Source organism: Cataglyphis hispanica, chromosome 1, assembly GCF_021464435.1.
Source record: "Cataglyphis hispanica isolate Lineage 1 chromosome 1, ULB_Chis1_1.0, whole genome shotgun sequence".
NCBI classification, from domain to species: Eukaryota; Metazoa; Arthropoda; class Insecta; order Hymenoptera; family Formicidae; genus Cataglyphis; species Cataglyphis hispanica.
The window spans coordinates 16,365,706-16,381,986 of NC_065954.1; the positions used below are offsets into that span (position 1 = coordinate 16,365,706).

General features: G+C 28.8%; 1 protein-coding gene across 4 annotated transcripts; it reads right to left on the reverse strand.

The window, feature by feature from the left end:
* Positions 1–105: 105 nt before the first annotated feature.
* On the reverse strand, positions 106–12,270 carry LOC126848806 (arylalkylamine N-acetyltransferase 1-like). Of its 4 annotated transcripts, none has more exons than XM_050590046.1 (4): positions 11,995–12,270; positions 2,707–2,974; positions 511–727; positions 106–415 (listed from the first exon to the last, which is right to left on the reverse strand). In XM_050590046.1, the coding sequence occupies exons 2-4, from the start codon at positions 2,939–2,941 to the stop codon at positions 217–219; spliced, it is 651 nt and encodes a 216-aa protein (XP_050446003.1). In that variant the 5' UTR covers positions 2,942–2,974; positions 11,995–12,270; the 3' UTR covers positions 106–216. The 4 variants fall into 4 exon arrangements, with proteins under 4 accessions (XP_050446003.1, XP_050445994.1, XP_050445985.1 ...); XM_050590037.1 differs by lacking the exon at positions 11,995–12,270 and adding an exon at positions 10,174–10,320; XM_050590028.1 differs by lacking the exon at positions 11,995–12,270 and adding an exon at positions 5,023–5,331.
* Between the last annotated feature and the right edge of the window lie 4,011 nt (positions 12,271–16,281).

Sequence of the window (16,281 nt, forward strand, 5' to 3'; positions counted from 1 at the left end):
ATTATGTTTGAAACAATTTTAATAAAATATTTTATTTTTTACTTATGATTGTATGTGCATTTAAAGATATTTGTTCCATGAAGAAAAGATATAACGCAGCGAATATTTATATGTATGTATCAATTATATATCATTAATATTTTTTTTGTCAAACTGAACTCACATCTGTTATTAATTTCGACGACTAACTTTTTAATTTAATTTTTTTTTTTTGCTCTATAATTTTTTTATGTAACTAACAATTGCTGTGTGAGGCGAAGCAGGTGAAAAGATTGGTTTTCCTTCTTCATCTACGTAGTCGTTATAATTGAGTTTGTATATCGCGTCAAAGCCAAGTCGTGCACAAAGTTTGCCGGAGAAGAAGGACGAGCAATCCGCTCTAGCGTAATGAAATCCTTGCTCCTTTGCAATTTCCCTGTAAAGATAGATAAGTAAAAAATATATCATCATTTGAATGCATCATTCATATTGCATTTTGCGCTCTAAATCTATTATTAAAACAATATTCACATTGCTTTTTCTATGAGAGCCTTTGCAATGCCTTTTCCTCTCCAATTTGTATTTACTGAGAGTATTTTGATCTCCAAGACATTTAAATCTCGAAATTGTCCATTCACGTTCACGCTTTTGTCTATATGATGCAATAATTTCAATATTTTTTTAAATTTTGGGTTTTTGCACGACTTTATGTATTCTGGCTCTTCATCCGATGGAGGATCTGTTTTACCTATAGCGAAAAAATAAGATTAATCCTTTGTTTAATTACATATAAGTAATTTATGTTAAATGCATGTTATTGCGATAATGTAACATATATTAATAGACAGAATCATCGTTGCCATTTAATAGACATTAATATGCGACTATTAAGTTAATAATTGATGATTAAAAGTTCTTTTTCCCGTGATATAGATCATTGTACACTCATTGGCGGTTATTCGTGATGTTTTCAATGTAATACTTTTTTTAGTTCTCTTTGGATTTCATTACTCATATGAAATTTTAAAAATGAAGTCAAAAGATCATTTTAATAAATAGTCTTGTTTATGTATATAGTGTACAACTACGGTGCGCGTTACATATTACTTTAACGACGATTATTAATTACCAGAAAAGCCATGAATTAAATTAACAACCGCATAATTGATAAGACAGGCAACGGTACACGTTAAAAGTCCAGAGAGAGAGAGAGAGAGAGAGAGAGAATATTATACTTTCATATAGGATGATTTAATTCTTTCTCAGTTTAAAATATAATAATTTATTTTTTATACAAAAAATTCAGTTGAAGAAATAAAATGTTTCGATCGTTCTATTAAAAACGGAAAAATTCGATTCTAAATTATTTAAATAATTATAATAATAATTATAATAATAATCTTATTATTATTTGATATGATAAAAAAATATCAGTGAAAAAAGCAAATCGTTCTACGATTCTAATAGATATATAACTACCTTTTTAGTTTAGTGAGAAAAAATATTTTCTTTTTCTTTGAGAATGTGTTACGTGATATCATATTTTTATGAATTATAGAATGAAATTATTCATCATAAGAGATTAAATGGATGATGTTCAGATAATTAATATTTTTCTTGAATATTTTTCTTTATAAAAATTATAATATATAAATCTACTATTACTATTATTACTATTAATTTTGATATTATTTTCTAATTTGGAAACATAATATTTTTTTATTTTTCACATAGAGATATAAATGTTCCCTTTTTTAAATATATTACTTAAATATATTACTTTGAAAAAATATAAATTTTAATTAAAAAATAATTATTTTAATTTGTTGCTATTTTTATGTCGTTGACTAAACTATTATCTATATCAGTTAATTGAATAAATTTTTTATTAATATTTTTTTGTGATATCGTCAGCATGAAAGAGAGAGAGAGAGAGAGAGAAAGAGAGAGCGATTCGTATATATAATGCATAATTTCCAATTCTAATTTTTGAATATCGTGTAAGCTTATTTGCGCGTCTTACGTGCATCTAAATATATATTTATTAGCATAAAAATCACGGTAATTATGAATTACTTTTTTTAAAATTCTTTTTTTAATCAATTAATATCGGATTAATAACTCTCGAGATTATTCGAGATATTACGTAATATTTTACGTAACATCGAATAGTACCATTGGATTTCAATTTTTTTTCTGAGTTTATTTGCATATGCGATAGATCTCAAATTAAGTGGCAATTTTTATATCTGTTCAACCGAGACATGTGCATATTAAGAAAAGATGAAAATAAACGTTTATTTTCTATACATTATTGAGTACATATGTACATTGATGCTTCTTTGATCGCAAATATAAGACTTCAAATTAACAAAAAAAGTAATATTTAATGTAATATTATAGACGATTGCAAAATTTCAATCACTTTAATGATATCAGCAAAATCAAAGCAAGAACAATTTTAATGAATAAATATTAATAATTCCAACTTTTGTGGGATAGTTGGAAAAAATTGTTTGTGTTCGCTAAAATTTATTTCTAAGAAAATGAAAAATTCTTTTGAAATTTATTGCAAATAGTTATAATTGCAATGTTTTCGTTTTAAGATTGAAAGAGAAAATGTGTCTACAAATGAAGAGAAGTTTCGTAGAGCATTTCTCGTATGAATAAACATTTATTTAGGAAAAATTGAAAAATCCAATGGTAAAATTGTTGTTGCGATCTTACCATTGAGCTGGACACCGATAATTGCACCACTCGTAGTAACTGCCATTAGACTCAAATTATTTTCGAACGACGAATGGCTGCAATAATCTTCCAATTCCACGCAAGTACTGTCCTCGCCCTCCGGGATCAGTTGAATGCTCTGATTGAGCGGTTCATCTCTGAAGAAGAACCTTCTCAAGAATTTTAGCACCCTTAATTTATCGTCTTTGTTAATTATTTCGATGTGATAGTCCATATCACTGTTCAATCCGTCGGCCGAATCGGCTAACTGAAATAAGAATGTTGCAAAATTATGGATATTACGCAATTATGAGACTTAGAGAAATTTATTTAATATTATAGGAAAAGAGATTACGATATATTTTTTGCATTGCTTTAATTTTTATAATTAGAATTTGATATATTTAGAAATTATTAAAAAAAAATTTGAAGTTATTATTTTATGACGAATCGAATAATCGATATCCTATCCTGAAATTATATGACAAATCAGTATCGATTTTCATTATAACCAATGTAATGTAAAGATAATATAAATGTAAATATGATGTAAATGAAGATTTTTTTAATTAAAACTATACTTTATGGGATATTGAATAGATCGAGACGTACAGCATGTAATTATAACAATAAAAATTTTAGCATGATTTATATGAAAAACTATAATTCTTAGATCGGGGATTCGGAGAACATAATTATAAATGGGAGTATTCTCCAGCTTATTACGCTGATGTCGGCGCTGATGCGCGTGTGACATTTCCATTTATTCAACGCTGTTTTATCGCATTTTATGACGTTGATCATTCATTGAGCGGTCAACGTCACTCAGTGCTCTAATTCGTCATTGATCTACTTCTAGGCAGTGATTTATAAGAGTCAATAAGATCGCTTTTGCGTGTACAACGTGCGTTTTGGCACGAGCTTCGCGAACAATACAGAGATCTGAGGGAAACTTTAATGAATTTCTATAGCATGATATTTACTTTTAGACATTCTTTTTTGAGAATTTAGAATTATGCATTTTGTCTCTTAGATGTTTGCATTGTTACTGTAACATTGCGACATGTTGTTCAAAATATAAATGTGAAACGTGTAAAACTTCTTTGCCTTGAATGTTATTATTTGCGTATATATATTATTCGAAATAAATAAACAAGTGTTTATACGACCAAACTGGCAATTTATTGTTTGATTATTATATCACGACGTTTCGACCATATGGTTTTGGTCCTTATCAAGTGAAACTAAAATTACAATACAATAAATAATGATAGTCATGTTACAAAGAAAAAAATAGGATTAAGCAACTTACGTTATAATTAAAAAGTAGAAAGAGAAAAATCGAAATGTCAAACTGACATTGTGTCAACCACTATGTTTGGAATACTGAGATCAACTAAACGACCTTTATTAATTTATCGTATATGTTGTTTAAATTCTCTGTATCTTTTTGGGAATTAATAGTGTTGTCAAATTTTTTAATAAAAAATATTTCAGCTATTTCTCTCTTTCTTACATGTTTTTCGTTATGTAGAATATCAGGCGCTGACCAATCGAAGTGGTCGCAATTAAGGTAATCGGTACCTAAGCATTATGCGTCGTTGCGTTTCTATAAGAATGCCTTTGTCATTTGATTTACGTCACGCCAAGGGTAGCGCATCCTTACTTGCACTAAGAGATCTTATGTTTAGTTTCTTTCAGTGTAATTAATAATCTGCATAATAATCTCTTATGTCTACGACAATTGTCGTGGGAAAATGATTACATCATCGCGCTGAACATTTTTTTTATACATCACATGAAGAGCAACGAGTAAAATATATTCCTCTTTCTCTCTATTTTTCTCTACATAGAAATATGATTTAATTTTTTTAAAAAGTCTTAGTGATTTCAAATTACAGTGTAAAATGTACGATACGATAAGCATATGCAAAGATGATTCCTACATTCATCCAAAATAAAACAGTGAAATCTCAAAGGAAACGATGTGTATACATATAATGTAAATAATAAAGATTATAACGATTGCGAATTGAAATTATGCTGATGCGACGCCACGATTTTTAATTCGTTTAAAATACAATTTTCCATATCTATCGCATCAAGAGTAAAAAAACCCTCCAGAATTATATCGAATCTCGCTCTAAAAAAATCTCACATAATTAAATTAAATTAGTATGCTTCAATAATTAATTAAATTATTACACTTGAAAATTTAAATTTTAAACTATTACAATATGATGTTCAATTCCATTGATCTCAATTATTTTAATTCGCTTCTGAATTTCTTATTGAGTTGGTCCACTATCTTCTTACCGAGTATTTCGTAATATTTGGTGTTTCTTTCATGAAATTAGTAGTGGTCTTGTCGCTGGTGATACACATCGCATCAACCAGATTTGATGCGCGTATTTCCTCCATGATGAATGATATGAGATTCGCGAACTTTATTACACTTCTTTATTCGATGAAGTATGGAATAACTTTCAGAAATTATTTGATCGTGAAAAACGTTGTTGTGTAAATTGCGTATAACAATTGCTTGTGGAAGCAAGTCCTAAGCGCTAAAACGCTGTCAGCTGCTGTCGTTGAATACAGTGGTAATCTAACACTACGCATTGTGGTAGCATGCCGTTTATCTTATATACGTTCAGTAATAGCGGCAGGAGGAGTGCTTACAGGTTCAGGGACAGCAATATATAGTTTAGGATACTTAGAATTGGTAAACGCCTCCGTTCACATTTTAATATCAAAGCATATTTATCAGTAATATCTCGATCATAACTATCATCGTATAATTATGCTAATGCTTCGTATACATTTGCTACAATTTGTTAATAATAAACTAGATCTGCGTCTCTTTGAATAACATTGAGAACATAAGAGATTAAATAAAAATTTCAAAGATATATCGAGAAACAATAATTTTTTTAACATTTTCTAAATAATAAACATTTCATATTTTATATGTTTAATACGTGGTCTATTTAATTTGCGTTTATATTATTAGAATATGCATGTTTATAGTATTAGAATATACAAAATTTAATATTAAATATTTTTATAGCTAGAATAGATTTCGCGAGTTTAGTGCGTGATTCTCGTTGCATGCAAGATAATATTCCATCAATATTCCAGGACAACTTGATTTGGAATTCAGTTTGCAATTTTATTAGAATTTATAGAAAAATGTAACATCACGTGTTGTATATAAAATCAAAGAATAACTTCTATTTTTGAATAATGTCTATTTGCTGTTTACGTAACATCGCATATAATATCGCGCATATTATAAGAAATAATGAATATTAATTGGTCCGTATACTTTTAACACTCAAACTTGTGCTTGTCTTATTGTTTGTATACATTAGGCATTATCTAACATCGAAAAGCAATTAAATTAACAGAAAATTAATATTTATCTTGCACTTGTTATCACGTGTTTCTTGAAACAAAACAGAAAATATTGCAAATAGATTCATCCAATCGGGATCCGACTTGGTCTTATCGAATCGACACTTCCTTGTGCTTAACGAGCGAATAGAAAACATGAAATTAATATCGCTTCATTATTCGAATCGCTGACGATTGTTCCATCATTACATTAATAAAGTCGCTAACAATAATCTACCTAGTATTATAATTTGCATTATGTACGGGCATCGCAAAATCGATATGCTATAGATAGATATGGGAAAATCTTGTTTATAAATTATTGTCTATAAATATATCATTTTGTCTATAGATTTTTACGACATTTTGCGTTGAGGTCGTTTACGTTCCGTACAACGATACGATTGTACATATACGAGTATTCAAATATAGAACGGGACATGTCAAACACAATGACGACTAGTCACTCCCGTTGATCTATCGGCATGAAGGTCATTGATGATTGTAACTGTATAGTTGTATCTCAAATAAAATGGTGACAATACCTTGGAGACTACATAGCATGGATCGGGAATAATTAAATTAAGGCTGTTCTTGTTCTAATTATATAAGATTTATTGGTTCTTTCGCTATCAATTAATTCGGAAAAGCGCAAATCAATTTACATAAAACACGCAAAAACATCTAATGAGAAAATTGTTTATATAAAGTATCTCGCGTCATCAACATGTAAATTTATTTAAAATCCATTCAAAAAATGATTTTCTTTGCAACAAAAATTGGAGAAAAAAAAAAAGATCATTTTTACAATAATTTGCAGATTAAATGCAATTAAAAACTATTCGTTTTAGGTGCAAATGATCGGCTTTTAACGAGCCAATCGTCTAGCAACTTAACTTACGTCGCGCGGAGATGCAGCAAGAATTGCGAATCATCACGATGGTTGCGTCCTTTGATCGTGACATTCGATAAGTGAAACTATCGATAAACGATCGACAATGAAATATAGTCTCTCATGGAACGTTCTCTCAGGTTCTCTCGAACCGGATGCGCTAACGAATCCTGAACGAATATCTAATTGTAATACTTTTTACGTTCGACCAGTAAGGAGGGGATAACACGGTCAATGAATGGTAAATTTTTTTTTCGTACGAGGAACGGGAACCCTAGAAAAATTTATTTGAAAAATTGTCTTTGAAAAGCAGGGTAAATCGTTATATTTTAAATGTATTTATCACTTTGAATATTTCTCTTGTTAAGATCGATGCTAATTTTTGTTTTCTTAAGCTACATTCCAAAATGTATTCTCTGGGGAAAATTTTACTCGATGGCAATTCCGAAACTTTTTTGAGTGTTTCTGATTGATTCCAGGCCGATCATTGAATAAAATTTTTCTCAGAGAGGAAATTTTATATCCTTTTGGAAAGCCTTAAATAATTTTATATTTATTTATATTTCATATTTATTTATTTATATATTTAGATACTTATAACGGATCCAAACATATATGCCAATAAACTACTGCAATTTTTGTTATATCTTCATATACGATATTAATTTCTTAGCATCGTCTCTTTTTTGTTGAGAGTTTTTAGCTTGGTGCTAGAATGACGCGAAACTCGATCTCGATCGCTTCTGGCTGCGATATCGTATATCTACTGATGTATCAAATATCCTGATATTCAGAGATAACTTTATTCCATCATTCTTTACATAAATTTCTTTTATTACACTTGTAATAAATTACTAAAAATTAAAATATGGAAAAAATATGTCAAATAAAACAGATTACATAGAAAATTAATGAAAAAGATATTTTGCTGCTGTCGAAAAAATATATTGGAATTGCGTGAAAATACTAATATGAAAAGAAGAATGAAAAATAGTGGCCATGAATGGCCATGAATTTAATCGCGTGGAGCTCATATATTCGATATTCGAATCGTTCAATTAAATGAAATTGGTGTTCGATAAAAATAACCGCAAGCGCACATTCCTCGAATGAGAATATTTGATTTTAACTTTAATCAAATCGTAAATAAAGATTGGGAAGGTCAATTTTATCATGTTGTCTTAAGGCGCGCTTGTGATTTATTAAAGTATCTTCGGCATGAAGAGCAATCTATCTCACCGCGATCGTAACACACTATATGTTTTGATAAGTCGGTTTTAAAGGCGGAATACTATGGCCTTGAGTGAACGGTTAATAGGATTGTGTTTTTGCTATTGCATCTACTATCGAATGCATATGCCGTTCATTACGTGAATAAAACCTCAGCAAAAACAAAACGTTTTCTGATACACGATAAGACACACCCCTTCATTTGTATAATAAAAATAGAGGAAAGATATCAAAACACCAACGTAACAGTTTGTTCTTTGAAAATTTAATGTATTTATTTTTATTAGATACTGCGCTTCGTATCAGATTATATCCTTGATCAAATGGACTTTCTAAAAAAAAAATTGAGATTTGAAAAATTAATTATAAAATAATTAAAGAAAATAAGTATGGTAAAAATAACAATGAAAAAGATTGTTATACGACGATGAGACGACGAAAAGATTGTTATTTATGTTATTAATTTCGATCGAATCATCTATGCAGTTGCATATCCCTTGTATCGCGCGACAAAGATTAAATTATAGTAACACCAAAGATCTTAGTCCTATTTGTTTTGTTATTACTCATATTTAATATCTTGTATATCAGAAAAAAATTAATAATATTAATTGGATAATTAATTTTTTTTGTGTTTCAAAAATAAAAATTGTCTTAAATTATTAGAGATTAAAATATTAAAAAATTGCAATCTATTCTCTCCGATATTTTAGTTTTTTTTCGATAAATTGAAATTTATAAGCTGCTATTTATTTATTTATTAAAGTCGTATTGAACGTCTTTGCACGTGTCGAGTAACATGTCCTCGACTATGTAATACGATCCTTTATGAAATTTGATTCACGAGCGCTTCAAAATGGATTAAATAATCGTGAGAAATGTACCATATAACGAATTAGTCTAATAATTCACAGTTTACTTATAAGATTGTTAAATAAATATTTTGCTAGAGAATAATATATAGATATATATTAAAATAAATATTACATATGTATCTACTAATTAAGGTTGAATTGTTATGTTCTAGTAACTCGAGAATCAATCTACTCAATGTCTGTCAATGTCTGTTTTCTAAGGCATGTACAAGTTTCGAATCTCCTTGAAATTATTTTACGGGCTAATATTGACATTAGATTGCACGCAAGAATTAAACTGTTTACTAGACAGATGCACTAGGCAGACATTAGATGCATACTGATGTGATACGTAAACGCGTATAAATGCGAACATTTTAGAGATAGTACAGTTATAAATCAAGGATATAAGCAAAGGATCTGTTTTTAAAAATAAATCAATCACTCCTGCTTGATCAGCCATAAAAGGCTATTAATAAAAAAATTAATTTTTATTAATATTTTTAATTTTTACAATCTTAAAGAAAATTTATGTTTGATAGAAAAAAAGGCGGAACATTAGGACAATAAATAAAATAATTTTCTATTATTGTATATAGTCTATTAATTTTTTTATGTAATGAATTCACATTAGATGATTAGAAAGACCTGAAAGAGGCAATTTTTGCTAATACTTTGTTCTATACAATCATTATCAGTCATTTTTTAAATAGAATAATTATCGTATATTAAAAAATAAAGATACGCACAAAATGCTTAAGATATGTTTGTTATGTTTTTGCATGCATCATGTAAGAAAGAGGGAAGGATTTAAGATTAGATTTAAGATAATTTCAAGATATATCCTAGAAAAATGTGCAATTGGAATAAGTATTGAAAAGAATTTTGTCGAAATTTATAAAAATTAATAGCGCTAATATCTACAGCCATTAACATTCAAGTGTGATTGCGATCGCGATCGCTTGATGCGAGCGAAAATTTGTCGGAACAAGCTCAACGATTAGCGGATGCAAATAATGCCTTTGTCGCGTATCACACGAGATCTATACACGCGTGTGCATTGCGTCAGAACAAAGTAAAGTATACACTTGATTGCACCTGCGAAATGCCTCGTTCTGCTTCTATTGCTCTGCCGTATCCGTTATATGCGCAAATGCCGGATGCTGTGATCCTGAGCCCGTGAGAGATGACATAAATAACCATGAAATTTATGCGTCACCGAAAATGCCGAGACGCGCTGTAAACGGCGGATAAAATCGCGTCTCGCACGAGACTGCGATGCATTGCGCGTCACAATATATGTTTATCACTGTCGTGAATGATTATCGACATATTCAGTCATTTCTATTTATCATAACGCAATGATAACTACTTTGCTTGACGATTTGCGCGGAGATATCGAGCACCTAGATAAACGCGCCATCATTCGATGATTTATCAGTTTGCATTAGCAATGTATACAATTGGGAATATTCTGTTGTATCAAACGCTACTACAATGCAGTGTCTCGGATTTACCGAAACTTCATCTAAAAGTTCTTTGAAAAAGTTTCTTAGTTTTAAATTTTTATCTGTCAAAGATATGATGTAAAATACTGTTTTGAAAGAACCGCTTAATTTTCAAAATTAATTATCTAGATAACCAAACGTCAAAAAACTGAATATCTACATAAACTTAAATACGAGATTTTACATTCAACATTAATTATCTTAATAAATCTTTTATTTGTTCACATTTTTCAAATTTTATTTTTGAGGACTCCGTTTTTATTGGAAAAAGATTGATTCCAAATTAATTAGTTAGAAATTGTAGATGACAAGCAGCGTGATGTATCAGCTATCTTTTATATCATATTAATGATATTGCGATTGTATGTGTCCCGTGGTGCATACGTGATGCTCAATTGATCGTTAATGCGTAGGAATTGATTTTGATTGAATGATTCGAATCGACAATTTAGCAACAGTATTTGCACCACTGTCTACAATTTGTTTGATCATGGTGTTTATCATATCTACTAATTTGTACAATAATAAATTAAGAGAATTTAAATTAAAAGATTAAAATTTTTTTTATATTTCATCGCCGCTGAAACAAATTTAATGAAATAATTTGGACAATTATTTTTATAATATATTCAAATCGTGCGTTCGTCTCGACTTAACTTTCGTGTGGCGTTTAAACATAGGTATTCAGCAGTGGTTATTATTGGCATGTCGCTTATATGCATCGCGTTCCTTGCGATCCGAACTTAGAAAGGTTGGCATTACTGCGTAGAATTAAAAAATATTTATAATATTAAGATTGTTATGCACAGTTTAATCGCTGATAAAAAGAGTAACGCGTTTTTTATTTGTATATTAATGTTTCACTTATATTAAATTATACGACTAGAGTTTCATACATAAACTCACTTATAAATTATAATATTTTATTATAATTGAGTGTGGTAAAAAATGACATCACAATAATGAAATCACATTTACATTTAAACACACATGGTTTATATTTAGATAAGGAGAATACAGACTCTAGTGTATAATTATATTATTTATTCATGTTTATATTTACATATTAGATAAAATTATGCACATATTTTTTTCGTAGAAGTTGTACACTGATATTGTATAATATAATATGAGCAAGATTAATTTAATTAATCTATTCATTTGCTAAATTTTCGGCGAAACTTATTAAGAGACATTTCTTTCATCATTGCAAATATGCATTTCGTACTCACGACGATGATACTTCAACTTTTTCTTGAGTTATGTTAACGATTCGCGATGACTTAATTATACGCGATCGCGTATAAAGAGCGTCAGAAAAGCGGAAGTACATTTCTGGCAGAATACCAGAAATAAATTTGAACTCTTCGCATTCTCTATAAAAATATTCACGTGTTGCGCTTATACGTACCTGACCCTGACGAACGGATATTTATCGCTTTCTTGTTAAAAGAAAACGCGTACGGTACCCTGTCTCCTTTAACGTGTACTGCCAACTACGCACTGACAGTGTAAGAAGGACGATCGGGTGCAGGCCACGACTATCCGGCGACATATATAATATATCTCCCCCTCGTTTATTTCTCCATTAAATTTGATTAGGAAGTGAGATCTGTGGCGATCAGAGTAAATGGGTTCCCCTTGCAATGATGTACTTGGGAGTCCCTTCGTATACGGAGATCTGATACCGCGTGCATTGACTAACTCAGTGTGACATCGTTTGACATAATACGCTCATAGACTCTGTAAAATTTTCTAATTAAAGTGAACCGTTCGTCCCTGTCAATCTTATCTAAATCTTTTTTTGCGATAAATGTACGCGATTATTCGCGCAATTTACTTTCAAACGCGCGTACAACTCTAACAGGATTATCTCGCTGTAATATCTCATTTATATTAGTAATGCTTTCATGTTGCCGTTTAAAGAGCCATTTAATCTAATGGGATTAAAAGATGCGCGTTGACTTTATATTAACGTGATTTATTTTTCATCGGGTTCCATTGTAAACAATTATTTTCAGCGTTGAATCTGCCGCGAAATACCATACTGGATTATAAAAAGATCGATCCGTCAAACTCTGACATGGTAAAAGATTGTCATTGTTCGTTATTAGATACCATTAGATTATATTGTTTCTGATTTTTTTTTAGAAATTCACGTATTTATTTCCATTGATATACAATAAATAAAATAATTTATTTGATAATTTTATTTTTGCTACAAGTCCCGAATAATATTTAACTGATTTATTTCTTTTAATTGATTCCGAGAGTTTTAAAAATTATATAGAATACAACTTCAAAATAAAATCAAAAATTATACTTTATTCAAATTTTTTAAATGTGTATATATGCATGTTCAGTTAGAGAAAATTTCATCAGCGCTAATGAAAGAACTTTTATTGCAATAGAATACGAGCATGTATATCCGCTATTATATTCATGATCATTTTGCATAATTAATGGTTAATGGACAGAAGCTCGATATTGCGACATGAATCATTGATTGTTTTATTATCTTAACGCTTGATTAAACGTTAACTGTTTGATTTTTTATATTTCGATAAAAATGCTGAATTTTATACGATATATCCTACATATATACCTGCATCTCTAATTATGTAAGTCATTTTTTATTTTGAATGAGATTATATTTTAACTATTATATAATAAGATATGACATATACATAATATACAACATAAATATGTGGCTATCCATATCTAAATCTATTACATACTCCACGCATATTTAATTAATGCTCAAGTTATATATATATATATATATATATATATATATATATATATATAATAAATTAGGTATATTTAATTAATGCTCAAATTATGAATAAGTGAGAGTGTAATGAATGTGAAATAATTATAATACTTATGATTAATTATATTATATGTATATAGAGATTTCAAAATTATTTGCAAACCATATAATATATAGACAACACAATAATAAATATGATTATTCAATAATGAATTAATTACGAGACATATGTCGCTTGTATTTTAATTTTTATTACAATTGTGCGGAGCAACAACGCTGCGCGTATGTATATCTAATTTTTATTTCTTATTCTTACGAGATAAGCGTAGATAAACGATAATATCTATCATATATGATAGCCGATTATTATTTATTTGATATTAATTCAGTATTTTCCAACTTGGGAGACATATCAAGTTAGCACATTTGAGCAAAAAATAAAAGAAACATTTGTAACGCCTATAAATAATGAAGAATTATCATTTAGTTACCTATGATTAGTTAGAATTAATTATATTATTATTTGATGCAGGCTACAAATGTGGAAGTTTATGAATAAAGTTGATCTTATTTATTGCTTCAATAAATAATAAAAATAAATTATTATCTTATATATATATTCTTCATTATTTATAGACGTTACAAATGTTTCTTTTATTTTTTGCTCAAATGTGCCAACTTAATATGTCTCCCAAGTTGCAAAATACTGAATTAATATTAAATAAATAATCGGCTATCATATATGATAGATATTATCGTTTATCTACGCTTATCTCGTAATGATAAATTATATATATATATATATATATATATATATATATATATAATATATATATATATATATATATATATATAAATCTTGTTTATATATTGATGGTAATTTCGGGGAACACGCTTTAGCACTATGAGCGTGATCGGTCCTTGTTCAACATTTAGTAAATAACAAAGATAGAACAACGATTTTTTTAATGCAAATGCGTGCTTGCCAAACGCAGCCTGAGAGAAAGAAAGAAATCTGAAAAATATTTGAAAACTGATTCGAAATATTACAATACTATATATGAAAATTATAGTTTTAGAATTTAATGCGTGATGTAAATTATATACTTATATGTTCCTCTTCTTTACTTTTATTTATTCTATTTTTTTGCTCAAATATTCTAATTTGCTTCTCGATGCACTCATATTATGCATAAAATTAATAATTCTGATAAGATTGTTTTAAATCGAGGTATATTTAAAGAAATTCTGAATTGCAGATCTATTTTATACTGCTAAAGTGCTAAACACATCAAACTGCTTTATATTCGATCCGACGTATAGGAACTATACTTCGCTGCACAATTAGCAATTTATCAGGAAGATGATGAGAATAATCGCGGAATATATTTTTTATTATTTATAAAGATTCTACAATTATATGTAAAACGGACATAGTCAAGAAAATAACTCAAAATGTAAATGAATGGGAAATATAGCATGTCACGCTCACAATGCGATACATAACATTTTCGCACAATAATCTGATTACTCGCATTTGATTAATATTGCTATTCATAAATATACAAGGAATTGACTATATATCGACAATGTTAGATATTTCCTAATTAAATTCAATGTATTTTTATACATTATTAAAACGTTCGGTGTTGACAAAGCGATTTATGTTACGAGAGATGCCAAGGTTGACTACAATCCCTCGTCTTTCTTTCTGCGAGCTACATAATACGCCCACAATACACATACAAATGCTCGTTTTGAAGTGCTTTGAATGTGATAGTATCGCAATTGTTTTTCAATACCAATGATAGAAAAGATAGCAAATAATAGATCGTGACGATTGGCGAGAGGAGATCTATGACGTGCGATTAGGACAATTCGTAACATGGAGAGATCTGCAGAAGCCAATATTAGACGTTATTTGAATAAATAGTTATAAATAATTATAGAAAATAAATAATTTTTAATAAATAAAATAAATAAAAAATAAATTAAAATTTAATAAAACGATTAACACAAAATATATAGCTAGATAAATAATTTGATAAATAAATTATATAAACAAATATAAATAGTATTGTGTCCGAAACTTTAACGCGAGACTGTAATTAGCATACGCTACACCAGATAAAATCATTAATTCCGTAAACTCCGATAAATAACATTTGTTTTCCTTCTTTCTCGTGTGGCGTATAATTAGCTTGCTTTGCCGAGGATAAAAAATCAGATTATATGTTCTTTTAAATTCTGCCAATATGCAAATCATTTTGTTTCCTTATGCAATTTATAACGTCCTTTTTTACGGTGTAAGATTAATGTTGGCATTAATATTTATTTTTTTCAATGAATAGGAATGTATTAAGAGCGCTCATTGAGATGCAAATCGAGCTATACAATTCGACAAAGATTGAATAATTTTTTATCAATAGTCATCTATCATGATTGACGATTGAAACTTGTTAGATCTTTTGAAAGATCAAATTTTTTCAAAAATTATTTATTTGTATCATTTTCTCGTCTTCCACTCGATCGTCAAAAATTTACGTGTTTCATGTCATTATTTTTATTAAACAAAAAAAAATTATTTTGGGTTTTTCAATAGTTGTGATATTAAATTCATTCGAATTGAAGACTAAATTGAAAACTAATTGATGATTAAATAAAGCATAAATAAAGTTTACCTTCATATACATTGTTATGTATATTAAATCGAAACATCATATCTTCACATTTTAAACAAGAAATGTCATCAGGTATGCATGTTTTATAGAACAATATGTATATCGATATATGATAATGTATGAAATTTGCTTTCAGCAAACACCGATTGTTGATTATGATTATTGAGGATATCAACAGTAGGCTCTCTGTACTATTGAATTGTTATCTACTGAACAGATCCCGTTCTCTCTTATTATCTACTGA